The 21,114-nt window shown below is 39.4% G+C and overlaps 2 protein-coding genes across 2 annotated transcripts; both read left to right on the plus strand.

The window, feature by feature from the left end:
- The first annotated feature begins 1,561 nt into the window (after positions 1–1,561).
- Positions 1,562–6,090, plus strand: LOC125905761 (proteinase-activated receptor 1-like). Its single transcript, XM_049603951.1, has 2 exons — positions 1,562–1,769; positions 3,934–6,090. The coding sequence occupies exons 1-2, from the start codon at positions 1,694–1,696 to the stop codon at positions 5,181–5,183; spliced, it is 1,326 nt and encodes a 441-aa protein (XP_049459908.1). The 5' UTR covers positions 1,562–1,693; the 3' UTR covers positions 5,184–6,090.
- Positions 6,091–13,461: 7,371 nt separating this feature from the next.
- Positions 13,462–19,369, plus strand: f2rl1.1 (coagulation factor II (thrombin) receptor-like 1, tandem duplicate 1). The gene is made up of 2 exons (XM_049603945.1): positions 13,462–13,840; positions 18,214–19,369. Exons 1-2 carry the CDS (start codon positions 13,684–13,686, stop codon positions 19,269–19,271), a joined length of 1,215 nt encoding a protein of 404 aa, XP_049459902.1. The 5' UTR covers positions 13,462–13,683; the 3' UTR covers positions 19,272–19,369.
- Positions 19,370–21,114: the final 1,745 nt, after the last annotated feature.

Consider the following 21,114-nt stretch of genomic DNA (forward strand, 5'->3'; position numbering starts at 1 on the left):
CTCAGGCCATAGGGACTTGACTTGGGAACCAGAAGCTCGCTGATTCAAGCCCCCATACAGAGCAAGCATGGAATGTGGACTGGTAGCCGAAGAGGTGCCAGTTCACCTCCTAAGCACTGCCAAGGTGCTCCTGAGCAACTGAACCTCCAACTGCTCAGGGTGCCTGTCCAAGGCAGTCAAATCACTCTGACATCTCACCATTTAATGCATGGATAGGTCCTGTTTGTGCATGTATGTATCTCAGGCCTGTGTGTACAAAACACAGCAAAAAATATTAATTAATAAAGGATATGTTATTCTTCTAAACTGCACTTTCAGATTAAATGATTAACAACTGAATGACTGAGTTAGGTTGCCCTCGGCAATCCTACTGTTGCCATGGCAGCCATGACACTATAGAGTGCTGCCAGGATGTAGGCCGACGCAGAACTTGGCGTTGCTTTGGTTACCTTATAGAGCCAATGGGATTTTTCTATTGGATTTTGGATTATTGCAGAGAATGACTTCTGTGGGGAACAAAAGTTTATGATAGGCTACTTCATGTTTTGTTCAGCAAGATAATTTCACAAATGAACACCACTTTTATGATTTTTGAAGCCTAAATGCAAGCACCAGGGGTATAAAAGTTAACATTAGGCAGTAAATGAACTGCATTACAGTCACATGACTTAACAAGACTGTAAAGTCATGTTCAGTGTAAAGACTTTCTGTAGTCTCATTAGCTACTTGTTAGCAACTGCCTCTTTTAAGACACATAAAAGCTCATCAACATTCATCAATGGGGTATTTACTGATGTATTTTATATCGTGGAACGAGACATCAAAGTCTCTTAAGCTTTTGTTAAAGTCAGACCTCATTCCAGGCATCTAACCAAAAACCCACTGACTTTGAGATGGGGAAACTGGGAGTGCTAAAATTCTAACTCATTTCCTGTTTATAGGACTCCTGGATCACTCAATTGCATAATTCTGACAACAGTTTCATATTTCTGTGATCACTTTATTGAAAGTGTAAACACATTCCAAGTGTCTTTATATAGCACATTTAAGAGCTTTACATGAAATTAAACAGAAAATACAAAAAGAAAAAAGGCATTGAAGAATGACAACGTTACATCTTTAAATAATAGCAGTGGCAAACAGAATAGTTTTAGGCCTCATTTAGAAGAATAAAAGCTTGTATTGAGGCACACCTCAAGTGTACAGGAAGTTTATTCCAGATACGAGTTCACATTATCGCGATATCTATAAACAATTTTTAAAAAAAATAAAAATTAATAATAATTATAACTATAATTATAGTTATAATTATAATAGTTCGTAGTGGTAGAAGTTCACACTTGACTTCACAATTTGCCAGAAAATGATCTGTGTCTGTTTTGGTACATTTCGAGCTCTGACATTATTAATGGTTTGACTGAATGTGGCTGCTGCTGTGTGACGGGAAAGGTGACGACAGACCGCAGGAATGTCTCTGTGAGTGCAGACTGCAGTTGATTAGTGGACACGGGGCGTTCCGGACCCACCGGACTGTGGGCGGAACCTAAACTCTGTGATAGCCTACATTCACTGCACAGTGATCAGCGGCAGTAATAAACCGGAGGAGGCACGAGGAACACGGAGAACTCAGACGCAGATTATCATATTTAATATTCTCTCTCCTGGTGTTTTGAGTTCATTTTCCAGCTGCAACATGTTTCCAGTGTGTTTAAAAACTTTGCTGTTGGTTCTGGTGTGTGCGCGCGCCGCATCGGCTGCAGACAGGAACGGTAAGAAAACTTCAACTCACTTTCTACTGAAGTTGAGACAACAGGATTTTATTTTATTTTGTGACTTATTACAAATATGTAACGTTGTACAGTAATAGGCTATATATGGTGGAATATGTATGATATGATTTATTGTAGCCTATACAATATAATAGTGCCTCAACGATTGGCAGATTAATTGATAATAGACTGGAAGAAAATTAACCAGCAAATAATTTTCATGATAAATAATGTTTCATTACTCAAGCAGAACTAGTGAAACAACGTCAAACAGTCTCTGGTTCCAGCTTCTTTTTTTCTTTGTCATAAACCCACAAAATTAAACGTGTTTGGTTTTGTTGGACAGTTTTGTCAAACAAACAAAAAAATTCATTTGATGACGTCATCTTGGACTTTGGCTACTAATCCATTATAAAAACTTTACTTGCAGCCCTATAACGTAGAATAGTAGAAGAGGGGTGAAAGTAACTTTTTTTAATTGTCATTATCAACTTCTATGTTGATTTTATCATATAGTTTAAAAACAAACAAACCAAAAAAAAACATCACCACCGCCCAAGGTCTTCAAATGCTGGACAAATGTTTGCTCCAACTAAAGCTCTACAAACCAAAGATCATCAGTTTGCAATCTGAAATAGAGAAAAGAAGAGAATATGGTTTGTTTTTTTTTTTTGTTTACATTTTTTGGTGGAAAAATACTCTCCAAATTCTAATGAAACCGTTAACCAGTTGTTAACCCTCTATGGTAGCCTACGCATTATGATGCCAGTTGGAATTTAAAAAAAGGCCAAGTAAATAGACCAAGTAAACAGAATTTAAAGAAATTTTCAAAAAAAGAAAATGTTGATCTAGGGTACGCTTTTGGGTATATAACCTTAAAACAACACTATACCATCATGGTACGAAATGGAAATTAAGTACAGTATTCATAGAAAATATTCAGAAACCTTTAAGTTTAAAATTTATACAATTTAAAATTGAAAAACATTAAAAATTAACTCTTTTCCTAAGTTAGTTTTCCCAATCGTTACCCTCTGACAACACTGTACCACCGTGGACAAACCATTGGAATGAATGTGTTTAAGCATAAATTCAGCAAACTTTGATATCAACAATGTTTTTAAAAACTAAACTATTTAAACCCTCTTCAAAACAGGATAATGAATTGCATATCAGTGTTTGATTATCTGTTTTACATTTTAACACCTGTTTTCAGTGTCCTGCTGTGTGTCTTTCTTGACAGACATAGTTTGTTCCAAACCTGTAAATTCTGATTCATCCTCAATAACAGCAACTGGGAGTACTAACCTTCTTGTAATTTGAATAGCCATAAAATAATATCGCATTCATTCTGTAAATGGGAAAAAAATGGTGTAAAATATAGGTATAGTGTCTGCTCTGCAGAGACGACACACAAAGTGCACTGTTACAGTAGACTATACAATGACATAACCTGAACTAACATTCTGAAATGTATCTAGGTTAATTTGCAGAGCTTAAAGGGAAATGATGATGCCTGTTATGCATTTAAACAGTATACTGTACAAACCTAGATACACTAAACCAAAACCTGTCATGGTGGGGATTCATAAGCGTACAATGTTGCTTCAGGGCAACATTTGCATTTTAACAATTTTCTATTACTTTATTATCAAAAACGTATAAACGATTGAAGATTAAACTTCAGTTATCTTTTATTGTGAATCTATTTTTTACAAATTGTAAAATGACAGAAAAATATGTCATATGTCAATATGTCAAAATATGTCATGTGTCATATATGTAATAGTTTTTTGGAGACAGTTGATGGAGTTGAACCTTGTGAGGAAGGCGCCAACAAAGGGACTCATCATGTCCTCCAGAGAGTCATGCTACAATATGAACAGTATTATTGGTTTCCTTGGGGCCCTTAGTCTTTTTTAAAGTGCAGCATCCTAATTGAGGATGTTTTGTGTGAGTCTAATTTTTAAAAAATGGGTACGTTACCTTGAGGCAACATAATACCATAAAGGGTTCAAATCATCCATTACATTTTCTTTAAAATAAATAAATTGAAAAAAAAAGATGAGCTCTATAATATTAATCACTATATGAATAATAAAATACCTTTTTAATACCCTGATTGAACAATCCTTCTCTCTGGCACATTTCTTTCTCTCTCCAGGCAGTGCACGAGGGAGGACCTTTGCCATCTCTGACAGTTCAGCTGAACTAATACCAGACCCTTATGAACATTATTCAGATGATTATGGAGACAAAGTGAATGGAAGTGGTTGGGTGCGTAATATAACAATATTCCACGGGCAGGATATCTCTGCGGAGGCACTGCTGTTTCTGACAGGCCCTGTTTCCACCATCCTCATTCCTTCCTTCTACACGCTGGTCTGCCTCATTAGTGTGCCGATCAACATCTGTGCAGTGGTGGCCTTTGCTTGGAGGATCCGGCCTAAGAAGCCGGCAGCCATCTACATGCTGAACCTGGCCTTTGCCGACCTACTCTTCGCCACGCTGCTCCCCTTCAAGATCTCCTACCACTTTGCCGGCAACAACTGGATATTCGGCACACTCATGTGCCGTGTGGTCACTGCAGCTTTTTACTGGAACATGTATTGCTCTGTTCTGCTCATAGCTTGCATCAGCGTGGACCGGCTTCTCGCTGTGGTCTATCCCATCGACTCCCTGGCTTGGAGAAGGCCACGGAACGCAGTCATCGCCTGTGTAACCATGTGGATAATATCCTTGGCTGGTTCGGTGCCCCTTGTCCTCTCAAACCAGACTGTTCACATCAGACAGCTGAACATCACCACCTGCCATGATGTCCAGGATATACATGAGCTAATCACGCACTACAAGATCTACTTCATCACCCTCTGCTGCACCCTCTTCTTCCTGCCTCTGCTCATCATTGTGGTGTCCTACACACGGGTCATCTGGTCTCTGAGCAGGGTCCCACAAGGTTTTCCAGGACGCTCACGCAGAAGAACCAGAGCAGTGGTGATGGCTCTGACCGTGCTGGTGATGTTTGTGCTCTGTTTCACACCCACTAATTGTTTGCTCCTAGCGCACTACCTGCAGTTCAACGCAGGAGTGGAGAAGAGCAAGGAGGCACCCGATGGCTCCTACGCAGTCTATCTGGTCTTCATGTGTTTGGGAAGTCTCAACTGTGTCCTGGATCCTCTGGTATACTACTTTGGATCATCCCAGTGCCAGAGACAACTGTCCAATGTGCTGAGGTGTCAGAAGATTACAGACAGCAGCAGCAGCAGCCATACAACCTCTGACTCTTGTCGATCCAGCAGCAGAAAGATCCTGAAATCCAGTCGTACAGAAAGTTCCAAAATAAACTCCTCAGTCACCAAAGCGGACTCTTTCCAAGCCAACCTCAACAGCCAGTACAAGAAGCTGCTGGTCTGATAGACTCGTATTGAAAAGACATCAAACTGACTCCTATCTGATTTTAAAGTAATAGAAATATTTTATTATGAAGTCCAAGTAACAGCAACTAAAGAGCACAAAGATAATCTACAGGGTTTAGCTGTCTGTATGTATTTTTCTTTCCTGATTAGAATGTAGGGAGGATAACTGAACCCTATCATGCCAACACAAATACCTAAAAGTCTTGGTTTCATAACAATGTGCAGTGACATAAATTCCTTTTAACTGATGAATGAGGTAAAAACAGAAGGAAGGAAGGAAGCTAAGATTAGATAAGAATGTGCTTTAGAAAAATTATGCTGAACACTTGATACTATGAAATGCTTTTATTTTTGCACTGCATATGTGTTAAAGCTTATGAGTTTATAAGCTGCAAGTGAACCTGTGAGTATTACATTTAATGGAAGTAAACTACTTTCTATTTTGTCTTATTTTTGTACTTTTCTGTATGTAGTTTTGCTGAGAAGCTTATTTTCAAGCACTTATGTTTCACATTTGAAAAGCTGTTAATCATGTCTTACTTTGTACTTAAAATATATATATGCTTACTACTTTTGTTTTTTGGCCACTTTTGTCCTCTAAGTATAATATCCTTGTGATATTGCTTTAAAGATATCCAATGAACAGTAATGGGTGTAGTTTGTTTCATGCTGTCCTCTGCTGGTTGGAAATGTGAAGTACTTTAAATGTCTCATATAATGCTGTCATCCTACACCATTGTCCAGATTTTTTTCTCCTCCAGCAGGTAGCGCTACTATACTGTTAATAAAATGTAACCTGAAGGATGGAATCTGACCTCAGCCACTTCTCTTTCACTGTGTATTAGTCTTAGGATAGTGTTAAGAAACTATGACTGAATAAATACCTTCTGAATCTTTCAATCCAAGCTGACAAAGCTGGTTGTTCTGTAGTTCATTTCTCTGTGTCCACTTGAGGAGTCTGCAAGTTAATTTCTCGATTAACTGTTTAATTGTTCACAGTGCAAAATATAAAAAAATAGTGAAAGATTGCCCATCACAGTTCCTCAGAAGCCATTTTCAAATGTCTTGTTTTGTTGAACCAGCGGTCTAAAACTTGTTCAATTAAAGGTCCAGTGTATGTTACTTAGGGGCACTTATTGGCAGAAATGGCATATCATATTATGTACAGTACTATGTTTTATTAGTGTATAGTCACCTGAAAATCCAGAGCCACATTCAGCTCTTTAGATCATCTCCAATGGCTCCCTGTGGCTTTGACAGAAAATTATTTGGAAATTAATAACTGTTCCTTTGGTCAACATTTTAATTTTCATTTATTGTTGTAGGCCTAAAGGGATTCTTACATTCGACAACTGTAAAAATGCATAGCCTATATACCGATCTAAAAGAATGTTTTAACATTTCGTCAATTAAAATGTGCGTCATATGTCTCTAAAAACATCACTCGTGATGACCACTGTAGTCTTGAGTCTTTCTCGCTAGGCTAGCTGTGGTTTTTAGGGAAAAACAGAGAATTTAGTAGTGCATGGACAAATTGGTTTGCATTCATCGGCAACACTGCAGAGTTAAAATACCAAATAATCAAAAATAATCCATCTGTATTTTGTCACCTTCATTAAATGCGTGGGTGGATTATGAGACAATAGGCCCCTGGGTACAGATATGCAAAAGGCCCCACCCATGGGCGCCTAACTTTGTGTCAAAGTGGGGGGGCAAAATATGACCTTAGTAAGGATGTGCGAAAAACCAGAAACAAAACATATTCCAATAAATTTATTGATTATGAATCTCAATGCTATGTTGCAGGACCAATTAATTTAAAGAAATGAGACATTCAAATACCATTTTAACAATTTACAAATTTGATTACAAAGGCAGAAGTTACACATTTTTTTTTTTCAACTGTCCAGAGCAACATAACGCTGGAGGGCTCTGCATTAACGCTGCATTGATCACAACTGTAGGTAGGGTGACTAGGTCCCAATAAACCAAATGTGGGACAAGGAGTAGGTTTGTGAGGGACAATGTGGGACACCCGCCCCCAGCGCTAAGTTTAGTCATCAGAGACTAAATACATTCATCATAAACTATACGTAGTCTGCTGTATATTAACACTGTTTTGTTTATTGAAGTATTTAGCAACACAGAGACTTGTGGTCAGTGAGATTTGAGGATTCTTATAATAACATCTGTACAGATGTGAAGCTCTGACTGTATCTGACTGAGCCTTAATGAAAGCTGTTGTCTTGTATTTTTTTCCTCTGAAAATATGAACCTTATAGTCAAACACAGTTTATTCAGCCTGTGTAGTTGAGGGGACAGGTCAAACTGCTATGATGCTGATTTACAGGAGAATTCATATCAAATGGAGGATAAACCATGAACATAAATTACAGATCACTTGTAAAGCATTTTAATAAACAGACAGGATGTTAGTGTATCTGTGACTTCCTGTACGGACTGAAGGCTGCTGGAAACTGTCCGACTTCACCGCAGCTTTCTGTCACCGCCCCCGCTGCGGCCGCCTGCTCTCGTTTACTTTCCAGGCGAGGCGCAGTTCATCTCCAACGAGCCTACTGACACTCGCGCTGCACAGGGTCACCTGTTGCGATCAAGGAGGTTGAAAGAGTTGCTATATGGGGCGGGAGGGACGAGCCCTAGGGCTTAAACGCATATGCGGTGTTACTATGACAATAAACAGAGAGCCTACGTGGGCCGGCATGAATGCAAGCGCGGGTGACAACCAATCATGCGGGACATGGTCTCAATTTGCGTGACGCGTGAAAAGAGACAGAAATGCTGTGCAGTCCCACGCAATGCGGGACGTCTGGTCACCTCACATGTTTTTTCCTTATCTTATTGTTCCATAAGTTATGGATAGTTAGCTGGCGTTTCATGGTTGGTTTTTCATGTAGGCTACCCTCTGTGGCACACTGTACCGGACTGTAGCCTACAGTTCCTGCTGCAGTATGCGCGTGCAGAGAGCAGCGCCAGATGTCCGGAGTGAAACACGCAATCAGACAAGCTGCTTCTCCACATCTGTCCCGTTTTTATCATTAATGTGTCTTAAACTACAATGGCGAAAACGTGAAATGCATCCACAACTAAAACAGGCAAGCTAACTACCAGTATTTGAAAGCAAATTTACAGAAATACAAACAATCCAAACTCCTTCTAATAAGCGGACATGGCAACCATGGTGCACTTGGTACTGCCTGGAATATGCCACTTGGATTGAAAATGGGGTGCAGAATAATTCAAATACGATTATTTAAATGTAAATAAGATTAATTTATTTAATTTTTAATTACATTTTATATTGAAAATATTCAATTAAATATTATGCAACAACATTTTGACTTAAAAAGAGTTGAAAAAAGTGTTGGGGCAAAATATGAGTCCGCCCCCCACCTTGAAAAGTGGAGGGGCATTTGTCTGACTTGCCTATAGGGATAAGCACCAGTGGCCCCACCACCTCTCCCATAAAGGAGAAAGACACAGACTTTGTGGTGGTTTTGCAACTCTTGAGCCCCTTTCCCACTGGACATAATCCTGCTAACAGTCACTTACATCTGGCTTTTAAATGCAATGCCTCTGCAATAGTGATGGGTATTTATCGCCTCCAGCTCCGATCGGCAGTTTTGGGAACAAAACACACTGATGAACACGCTAATTTAAGCTCCTTTACTGGCAAGGTGCAATGACAAGAAGACTAAGTATAAAAATACAAAACCGCTGTCAATTTTTCAGAGGTCTTCTCTCTACTGTTTTCCTGTTCTTGGGCCTGTCTGTATCGGCAAAAGTGACACACCAAGCCATGTGCCCAGCTCTGGTCTACTGGCAATGGTAAAGGAGTGTAGAGCTCATTTTTAGCAGGTTTATCCGTATTTGAACACACACTAATTTTGGTGGAAATGGGGTATTTGTAGTCTTTACGTAACTTTTTGTCTCTTTGAGGTAATTCTTTTTATTTTTTGGTAATTTTGTATCTCTTCCTGGTTCCTTTGCATTTCATTGAGGTCATTTTGAGTCTCTTCGTGGTCAGTTTTATCTTAGAGACATTTTGCAGGTGAAGGCTAAGGGGGGCCCATTCAGTAATCCATCCATGATTAAATGTTTACGTTTATAGCAAAGTGAAGAGTTACCACTTTAGAACTTTTAAGGTCAGAAGAAAAAGAAATGGTAGCTTTTGCTGTCATCATTATTATTCGTACACATACAGCAGTGGGGTCTGTGGGACCCAACACAATGAGGAAGTAAAGCCTATGGCAACAAAGTACACGTAGTTTTTAAGCATTTTAATTGTTTCTTATATAGAATATGTTAAGATATGTAACAAAGGACCCTCAGCTGGACTTGAATCAGGGGCCATTACAAATACAGGTTTTGCAGGTAGACCAGCAAGATCAAATTTCTAAACCAGCCCACCATAACAAGTAAAGCCTGTATGATTATGATCATGAAAGACTGTTTGACATTGCCATCAGCAGCTTAGACAAACAGAAGTAGTGAAGGAAGACTCGTCAGTTTCAGCAACCACACAGTAGCCAAACTTAAACACTGCACTTAGTATAGCTTACCACATAACACAGGCTACACACTAACCCTTGTGCATATTTGTACAGCTGTGAAGTAGCTTCTGTTCTGCATTCTTCATTGGGTCACAGGTAATGTGAGGGAAAACAGAAGTAGGCCCAGCCATGATCTCAATCATATCATACTTTAGGAAATATCCCTTTTGATCCATTTAATGCTTGTGTTTTATAAATGAGGCAAACATGTCTTGGAAACTCAGTGTTCAGATCTTTTAGTTAAGGTAAGGCAGCAATAATACAGTGTAAAAATACTGTTACAAGTAAAAGTCCTGCATTTAAAACCTTACTTAAGTAAAAGCACAAAAGCATTAGCATCAAAGTATACTTAAAATACTGAAAGTAAAAGTACCCATTATGCAGGATGGCCAATTTCAGAATCATGTATATTATATTACTGGATTATTATTATTGTTGATGAATTATGTGTTCATCACTTTAACACTGCAGCTAATAAAGGTAAAGCTTCACCTATTCCTCACAACATCCTAACAGGAGGTCTATGATGTTTTTCTTTTTGTCTTCCATAACTTCTCCCGTGACAGCCCTCACTTTGACCAATAGGAGCAAAGAGCAATCTGCTGTGGACAATTGTATGGCAACAACAGCCCAGGCTTTTTGACATTTTCTTTAGGGATGTTATCACACAGCATAAAAAACAAGAAAATGATGGCGTGAAACAGCAGAGGCACTTTAGCAACCCGCTGAGTTCTGCTATTAGCATCAAGCTAGCAAAGAATTTTATTTCTTCATAATAGAGAAGGGAATAAATTCATAAATAGTGGCGGGGCTTTTACTTACCACAAGTGCAGAGGGTACCAACTTCATTTGAAACAGACTACATTTGACACAGCCATTTATTTCTTCTTCTTCCATTTTTATTTTTATTTCACTCCCGTTTGCCCTGTTTAAGTTAATGCATCATCATGTCATTTCAAACTCAACATGTCTTTTATCCATTTAAAATTAAAAGTCCCTTATAATTTTGGTTGAGAGAATCCCTTTATTTTCTAAAAAGGCTTTTACTGTGAAACATTTGCAGGATTCGGTGACTTGCATAGTTTGCATGTGGTGCTTCAAATGAGGCTCCTGCCATCAGGTGCAAGTGCGTAGGTTTGATTTTCACATTGGTAGGGACATAAAAGTGCTCCATGGCAGCGACCTGTACGTTGATGATTTTTTAATGCAATTTCACGTCATGTGAAACTGATCACTGCTTTATAATGCATATTTAGATATCTACACTAAATACAAGAATGTCTTGGTTAATGTATTCTCTAATGTTACTAGTTATATACACTGATAACTTCACCATATCTGTCCGTATGTGCTTCCCAGGGTAAACTATAATCATAACAATAACAGTATACTCTGAAGGGGCTTAACTTCAGTACCAGCCTGCGGTATGCAGTTGGGTTGATAATAGTTATCCGAATTGATATTGATATTGGGTAAAAACATATATTATGCATGAATCAATATTTTTACTTACCCCTAGTCACAATGCTGAATCTCACTATCAACATATCCTTGACGATTCAATCTCACCTGTGAGGCTCCTGTCTCTCCTCTATTTCCCCGTCTCTCTTCCTGCCTCTCCTCCTCCATCTCCTCCAGTCTCTCTACCTGTCATCTGACAAAAAATATATTGATGCAAGACATGTGAACAGTGGGACAATTTGAGATGCAACAGTCATAGATTTTGATTGTTGTAGCCTGAGGAAAACACTGTATGTTTTACAATTGTGTAATTCATTAAACAACATCTGAATGTATATAGGCTCAAGAACAGCCATAATGTCAACACAAGTTAGTCAGCTTCATCATGTTAAACATAAATAAAATAAATCAACAAAAATGTAAATGCTCCAAAATCATTATAATACAACTGTGTGCAAAATGTTGCACTTACACCCAATATCTATTACATACCTAAATATGACTCAGTTTTGGTGTTTTTACTGGGAGCAGTGGATCTCTGTTCTCTGAAGTCTCTCCTTCACACACCATGGATGCTGAAGACTGTCACTGAAGGAGTTATTATTTATAGTGCTTACACTTTATTTATTCAGACTCTTTCTATCATGTCATCTTACTACAAACATTAATTTGAACTGTGTCATCACTACATGACATCTATGATTGCTGATGGAGCATGTGAAGTGGAATTTCATGTTCTCTGGCATATAATATTGATCTAATAGTTGCCAAACTTAGCTCAGCTAGTATTAGCTCGTTAGCATCTCATTATCTAGCAAAGGAACGCCATTCAGTTAGCTCAACATCAACAGGTGTTGGCAGAAAATACTATTTTTTTTTTTTAGCTTATTTACTGAACCAACTGACTCACCGTTCACACTCGGCGCTCCGCTGTGGAGTGCTAACGGTGACGCGCATGTATGTGTCATTCCCTCACGAACTGCCGTGAACTGTACGGTGACGCGCACCCACAAAGTCAGTAGAGAGAGCGGCGATGGGGGGGACCAATCACATGTTACCAAAATAACAGTAGAGCCAATCGATGAGCAATACGAGGTTAGAGGCGGGACGCATGGTTGACACCACTGATTGTTAAGCCTTTGTGTACCATATTGAGCGGACACCGACAGCCAGTGTTTATATTGGTAGGGACAATACGGAAGGGGCTGAATATTGGTAGGGACGTGTCTCTACCGTCCCTACCCAATCCTACACCTATGATCAGGTGGCACTATTTCATATTACTACAACAACATTTTGGCTGGCACATGAACAGCCATAGTGACTGAAACAATAGTAATGATAATAAAAATAGTACAAGAATAATCTGATGACATCACGCACGTCGTGAAAGTCGACCAGGTATGACGTATGACGTTAGTGTGTCATGTCTGTTGGCCAAGTCATGGCAAGATTCAAGACTCCACAATCGCCTAATCTGACATAGTGACTGTTAGAAAGTACAAAACTGTTGTGTAGTCTGAACCTGTCATAAAGCAGACAAATAAATGTAGTCGAATAAAAAGTAGGCTATATATATCCCTCTGAGATGTAGAGAAGTATAAGTATAAAGCATAGACTGTAAAAATAAAGTAGCTTAGAATGGAAATACTCTTGTACGAGTACCTCAAAATTCTCTACATTTTAATGGTAGCAGTTGCAAAGTATTCTGTTTCTACTCAATACTAATTACTAACAAATACCAGGCTAATATTTTACATTACAATTCATGATCAATCTGGAAAATAAAATTGAAAAAAAAAGTTTTTAAGGGTAATAAGATGCTAGAGAGCTTAAAAAGCATGAAATTCCCAAGAGAGGATCCCCTGGGGACACCCCCCCCCCACACACACACACACACACACACACAGAGGTCCGGGCTAAATCCCCCAGTGTCCTCAAATCCTAGGAATACCCCTGCCCACTATAATCTACCAGTTTATGTCTCCCAACAGTGTGTTGGTTTATGCATCATTATACTGCGAAACTTATATTCAAGTATCTTTTTAATTTTACGATAAATTGACTTTGTTCTTAAAATATTTCTGTGACTTCCTGTATGACTCCCTGGAAACCACCTGATCTTGTACACTGCCCAGGAGAGGTGCAGTTCACTTTTTTTTTTTTTTTTTTTTTAGGTGCAGTTCACCTTTAACCATAGACTGTCGGCCTTTGAACTGTTTCCGCCCGTCCTACAGAAACATTCGCTCCAGTTAACACAAGGGAGAAGTTTGTCTTCAGTGCTTTCTTTCAGAAATACATTAATTTTAACTCCAGCCAAGATTAATTTTTCCTAACCTTTGCCTATCCGTCTCTGACTCAAAGCCCTCCAGGCAAACTCTCAACAACAGCACAGGAACCTGACTTATCTCGGTACGTCACGTGACTGAGTCGCGATGACATCACGCAGGTGTCTATATCGTCTGTATGAAGAGGGCATGTCAGTTTAACATCGACACAGAGGAGCACAGCCACACCCGCGGACACTACTGCATTTTACTCTCTGCAGTCATGACTCTGAAGACGCCATGGGTTCACTTGTTCCTATTTTTGTGTTGCCTGCAGAGCTGCCTGTGTGAACAAGGTAAAGTTTCAGTTGTTTATATCTGTATCTGTTGTTTTTATTGTCTTAACGTTCAGCTCACGCATGACATGGATCCATAAAGAGCTTTACGTCGAATGTAGGCTCTGAATGTTTGATGTTTAGGTCCTTATAGGGGGGGTTAGTCTGTCAGAAGCAGTTTGATCACACTGTAATAAAGTTAGATGTAAAGTAGATCGTTGTAATGCAGATGAGTCATGCTCAGAGGCCTGTTTGTAAGTAGAGAACAGGTGCTCCCAGGCGAAAGTAACTGTTGTAGAAGGTAACCTTACAAAGTACATTTACTTAACTACTGTAGATTACTTAAATACAAAATTGAGGTAGTTTACTTACATTTTATGCAACTTTATACTTAAACTTTACTACATTTCAGATACTCACTTTTTACTCCACTACATTTCAGATTACAGCTTTACATTTTTTTCCATACCCTCTCTGTCCAGTGAAAATCATGTATCTCCAGCTGTGTCTAGTTTTAATGTTTGTAAGGCACTGAAGGTTCAGGTGTTCCTTTATGTGTCCACTATGGCCTTATGCTTAAAATCAGTCTGTAAAATACAAACAGGGAACATTTTACTGCACAATGAACAGTTTTACTTTTCATACCTTAAAGGGGAACTTCACCCATTTTCAAAAGTCATCCATTTTATTCCTATGGTCGAAGACAGTCCAAATATATTAGTAAAAATGAACAACCCTCTTAAACTAGAGTGCTAAAAGTCAAATTTGTGATGTCATTGGGTATAAAGTCTGAAGCTGCTCCATGGGTGTGGTTAAATGATGGCTTCTCATTCAGAATGAAATAAATCTGAATGAAATCATTCGGAATTAAAGGTTTTCCAGGTAGTTTACATGGGAAATATTCATTCCAAATGAGGGTTTACATGGGAGATCAGTTTAATTGCCTTTATTTGGGTCTGCGCAAGGTTTGGGGCAGGGAAGGTTTCTGATTGGATAGGGGGCAGGGCTGATGTTATGTGTACCGGAAGAAAACATTGCAGTCCTCACTCCGGATAACAAGATGGTTGACGACGCCGTTCTTAGTGCCTTTTTCAGGCTTGTTTTTCTTATATTCTTGAAGCGGCAGTACAACAACAAACTTGTTCTGCTAATACTTTGTTTGTTGAGGAGGAGAAGAGAGGTAGAAGGTCAAAGAAGGGAGATAGAAACCGGTTAGTGCAACGAGTCCGACTGCTCTATCTCAGCCCGTTGCTATGCACGGCACGCTGTATACGTCATCGCGCCAGAAGGGCAAGGAAACGAGCATGCGCAGAAAGAACAAAATGGCTGGAATCGGGTAGGAGGTGTATTCCACCCCTGTGCACCCAATTAGATTTTCTTTCGGGTTGGCTGTTTTCATTCGGATTGAGGTGTTTACAAGGAGCATTTCTATTCGGGTAGGGCTTCCAACCCGAATGCAAAAGGAATACATGGCTCCATGTAAACGCATATAATGAATGATGGAAGATGTTCTAGATGACACTGAGTGGGTTTACATGGACAGTTTAATTCCCTTTTCATTCGGAATGAAAGTTCATTCCTATTAAAAATAATCTTGTAAACACCTAATTCGGAATGAAAATGGCCAATGCAATTGAAAATTCATTCCTATATAAGGGGCTGGAATATTCCATTTCTAATTCTGAATGAAAGAATTTCTCGCACTTGTAGTCTCATTCCTCTTTAAGTCAATTCCGGTCTTTCTGCGCATGCTTGTTTCCTTGCCGTTCTGGCGCGATGGTGTATTTAGCGCGCGCGACAAGATGGCAGCTTCTAAAAACAAGAGATGGTCCCAGCGGAAACATTATTTTTAATTTCTACATTAGAAGACTTGAATATCATGACAAGATTGGATGGTTGGAAATACAGAAACTCTGAGATTTACCTAGCGGTGGCAGAACCGGTCATTGCACTAACCGGTTTCCATTCGCCAAAGCACTGTCTTCTATCTCCCTTCTTCGACCTTCTACCTCCCTTCTCCTGCTCAACAGATGAAGCATTAGCAGAACAAGGTTGTTGTCGTACTGCTGCTTCAAAAATATAAGCAAAACAAGCCCGAAAAAGGCACTAAGAACGGCTTCGTCAAGTATCTTGTTATCCGGAATGAGGAATACAGTGTTTTCTTCTGGTAAACGTAAACACGTAACATCCGCCCCGCCCCCTATCCAATGAGAAACCTTCCCTGCCCCAAATCTTGCACAGACCCGAATAAAGGTGATCAAAAGGCGATTAAACTGATCTCCCGTGTAAACTCTAATTTGGAATGAATATTTTCCATGTAAACTACCTGGAAAAACTTAAATTCCAAATGATTTCATTCAGATTGATTTCATTCTGAATGAGAAGCCATCATGTAACCGCACCCACTGAAGCTGAAAACACACTGGCGCTGTTGTGTGTCACGTGATGCACGTCACATGCCACCATTAGTACACGTTGGGCGCGTTGAGTGTACTTCCTCCACCTATGCATTAGCTTAAAACCATGTGTGGAAGCCCATAATTAAAGTAGGTTTCTCACCTGGAGAGCTGATCTCCAGAGCTATGACTTGCCAGTCAATATCCTTTTGGTCATTGTCTTTATAATGATGGGATTGGGGCGTTTAGCTCAGGATATTTCTCGACCTCAACAATGTGTCTCTCTTCGTCCATTCTTTGTCACATATGAGACACAGCAACAGCTTCAGAGTTCTCTTCATACATCAGTGGTGAGCAGAGGAGGAGGAAGAGGAGGAGGAGCTGCCATAGGAGCAGAGAAAAAGAGCTGCTACAGGATAATCTATGTTCAAGCACGTAGCGAGTGGGGGAAATATGCATTCAGTTCCAGGAGGCAGTGAGGCTGGAAATTGGACATTGGCGTAAAGGGCCGTGAGGAGGCACGTCCAGGAGTGCCAAGGCATGTCTTGCCGCCGCCATTGTGGGGTTGTGCATTGAAAATAAAAGGGGTGTATTTTTTCAAGTGTGGCGTTTGCTGTCGGTGTGTTTTGGCCTTGAGAGCACCCAGGAGAATGTTCTGAGTATATGGGTACATTTGTTTCAGAACTGAATACACTACAGTAGAAAAAGCTCATTTGGTATTAAACAACATTCTGTGGGTCCACAATCAGTCTCCCATTAATTGTCTATGGAGCAGCTCCAGAATTTATACGCAATGACATCACAAGTATAAGACTTAATGCTCTGGTTTCTGGCTTTGACAGAGAGTAGCTCATGTTCACAAACATTGACTAAACTTTTCTAAGCCATGGAAATAACATATTGGAATTATTGATTCAGCTGTTAAGTGCATTTTATTGATATATACTTTTACATAAGTAAGGTTTTGAATGCAAGACATTTACTTGTAGTGGAGTAGATTTTCAATCCAGTCGAATATATTTTGCACTGTACATTTCTGCAAACCACGGATATTATACATTTGTTTGTTATTACGAAGTGGATACATCAAAGCTCCATGTTTTAATAATGCTCGGTATACTTGGTTATAATTAGGAATAAATAATGTTTTGGCTGAAGTACTCAGTTTTGGGGGCACAATTCCCGCTGGAAAAACAGCCATAGGCAGACAAAGCCAGCTTATATACTGCATCAATTTTCAACATTGATGTGATACATATGAAATGTACTAATGTAACATGTTTGTGGTTTACATAAATGTACAGTGACAACATTTTCTGTCGGTGACTGGGCTGTAAATTTTACATTTTGGTATTAGTACTTTTACTTAAGGATCTGGATACTTCTTTCGCCACTAATTGAGTCTTAGGGCTTATTAATGCTCAACATTAGATGCAGAGATGCATGGAGCCTTCTGTGTGTACTCTGCATTCATTACGTCATTTATTTGTTTTCTGAAAGCTTAAAGATAGAGACGAAACACTAGAGATTGTGGATGCAGTGTAACGTAGTTCAAGTGAGGTACATGCAAAAGTAACAACATGGACATTGAAAAAATGGTGGAACGGAACAAATATGTAATACAATGAAAAGACTTCCTTGTCCCCATGTGGTGATGTGTGTCGTGGCTTACAGACCACCGCTGCCTCTGTTAAAAGGTACAATATAACGACCGCCTCCATTGTCACCGTGGTTGTTGTTGTGTGAATCTTTTGATTCTGCCCTCTAGTGCCATTATTGGCTGTATGCCATCATGAAGGACACATGCAAATACAAGGGCAGTGACGTTGTCGTTTACAACATATAAAACAGGCGTATCTATTTTCATATGTAAAGGAAGTACAGATGAGCCTTGACTGAGCTTCACATTTAAATAAATTTGTAGTATGTCTCTGCATCTATTTCAGGCCTGTTGTACTTCTGTTTTTTTATATGCTGTTATCTCATGATTTGAAACAGATTCGAGAGGCTTCCCTTCTACAGAGACTAATGATGGGGTGTTGATCAGCTCCCAAGCCAAACGCTTCCTACGCAGTCATCTTTCAACCGTCTTTCTCCCAATCATCTACATCATCGTGTTTGTTGTGGCACTGCCCACCAACGCCATGGCCATCTGGGTGTTCCTATTCAGGACCAAGAAGAAGCATCCGTCCTCCATCTACATGGCCAACCTGGCTCTGGCTGACCTGCTCTTTGTCATCTGGATCCCCTTGAAGATAGCTTATCACTTGAACGGCAACAACTGGATCTATGGACAGGGGTTGTGCGAAGTGCTGGTGGCATTTTTCTACGGCAACATGTACTGCTCCATCTCCTTCATCGCTTGTATAAGTGTTCAGCGTTACTGGGCCGTGGTACAGCCGCTGTCCCAGCGGCATAGGAGTAACCGCTTGGCTGTCATTGTCTCTATAACAATCTGGGTGGTAGTCTGGCTTCTCACCATCCCTCTCTTCCTGTACGAACAGGATGTCCGGGTAAGAGAACTCAACATCATCACTTGCCATGATGTCACCAAGCCCAGTCAGAAGAAAATAGCAGCGGGCTACTTCCTGACAATGGGAATTGTGGGATTTGTTGCCCCCACCATTGTGTGCATCATATCTTATGTCCTTATGCTCAAGGCACTCAGGAACAACATGGAGGGCCCCACCAACGCCAAGAGGCGACAGAAAGCTGTGGTCTTGATCATCACAGTGCTGGTGATGTTTTTAGTGTGCTTCACTCCCAGTAATATCATGCTGCTGGTGCACTACATCCTCCTTTTGGGTGACGCCACCAACACCCTGTATGGATTCTACATCACCACCCTGTGCTTGGCGAGTCTTAACAGCTGTTTCGACCCTTTCATTTACTACTTCATCTCTGAGGACTTCAGGAATCACGTGAAAAACACTCTCCGCTGCAGGAGTGAGCGGACAGTGGAGAGGATGAGGGTCTCCTTCAGTGCTCTCAAGTTCTCCAAGAAAAGCAGCACATATACGTCTGATTCAGGGAACACGCAGAGCACTGAGTGCTAGTGCTTTGTTGGTGTTTAAGCTAATTTTTCATCATTGAAATCTCAGGTTGTAAGATAATTCTTCACAGTGACTTCTTCCATCTCTGTGAGGAAATGTAGTCCTCCTAGAAACTTTAAGCTGTCTAAGTTACTGCTTTTTAAATTTTGTAAATAGATTTTTATTTTTTTATATGTTTTGGTAATACAACTGATATTCAGTGCACTTTGCTGAATGCAGTCTTCTGCTGTTTTTATTACATTTCATTGGACCATGAATGATTGAACTTTGGTCTGTGTTTTTTTTACGTGTCTGATCTTTTAGTCCACGCTGTTATTTTGAGATGACTCTTTTGTAAGCGTATGAACATACCACAAAGAAGTGAGACCTAGATTTAGCATGTTGTATGATACAAGTTTGAAATACGTGTATATCTTGTGTGTTTTTATAGTTATCATTTTTACTTGTATGACTACATTTTAAAGTTTGCCAATAAAGAAAACGTACAACTTCTCCCCCGTCACACTGTCTGCAGGTCTAAAAGTCTCAAAAAACATTGAACTCGGTTTCCTTACAAAAAAGGTCTTAAAAGGTATAAAAAAAAAAAAGTCTTAAATTGAATTTAGAAAATTCTGAAATACAACCCCAATTCCAAAAAGTTGGGACACTGTGTAAAACATAAATAAAAACAGATGCATACATTTTATACAGCAGCAAAGTACTGGGTTAAAAAAAGTGTAATGAGAAATAATTGTAGGCCTAATCATCTCCGCTGCTTTTCTATCATACTTTGTCCAGTATGACTCTGAAACAGGTATTATATTGAGTTTTTTATGGTATTATAAATCTTGAATTGTCAGAAACCTTGTATTTGGTTACTGACATTGTCTCAGCCTTTATTGTCAGGCAGGCAGTTGTAAAGGTCAAACTGCATGTTCCTTATTTTCAAAACAATCCTTATATTTAACCTTTGCTGTAAATTCATTGTTTATTGTTTTGGTCTTCCAAAGGTCCTGATGCATTCTAAGCCAGAGTATAACAACATCTAATCCCCTATATGGCAAATGATTATATCAGTAAATGGCATAATTTATTTTTCTTTGCCAAACAATAGAACATATCTCCTGAACTGATGTCGTTACTTTTGTGAAACAAATTATATCAAGGTAAAAATCACTTTTTTTTAATGAAATGGTTTTAGATGAACTAAAGAGCAGGGGCAGAACCAGATGCTGTAAATATTTCGTGCGAACTAAAACTTAAGGGGGTCTGGAACAAAGGCCCACCCCCCCAGGGAAAATTAGCCTACATCTAATTTTGTATCTAACTGCCTCTATATTTAGGCTCAACAAAATAGGTAAAGAGTGTTGTACAAACTGGTTTCTGAATTGCTGAATTACATACTAAATTACAGAATGCAACAGTTCAGACTCTTACAGAAGTAAAAATACTCATATACATGTTTACACTGAGTACTTGTTAGCTTCAGTGTTGTATTATTAACAGATCACCCTACATGACAAGGGCAGTTTTGACACAGTGAGGAAGGGAGGGAGATCACATAATCTTGAAATTACCAGTAAGGGTGTGTTGTTATTCAGGGTGAGTATATTTAGTCCAATAATTTGTATTTATTGAATCAATTTATAACCCAGTTTGTATCTGTTTACACCTATCACGTCACACTGTTTGAGTTCTGTCAGGAATTGTTGAAAATAAAGCTAAAATAATTAACTGATAAGTCCATCATTATTGATTGAGAACATACAGAGTCCAGACAGAGGGGTCCCAAGACCAGGTTCAAATCCAGAACCCTCTTGCTGTGAGGCGAAGGTGCTGTACAATCGCTGTGCTGGTCCTTTAAAAT

The sequence above is a fragment of the Epinephelus fuscoguttatus genome, linkage group LG18 (genome assembly GCF_011397635.1).
Source record: "Epinephelus fuscoguttatus linkage group LG18, E.fuscoguttatus.final_Chr_v1".
In the NCBI taxonomy this organism is placed as follows: domain Eukaryota; kingdom Metazoa; phylum Chordata; class Actinopteri; order Perciformes; family Serranidae; genus Epinephelus; species Epinephelus fuscoguttatus.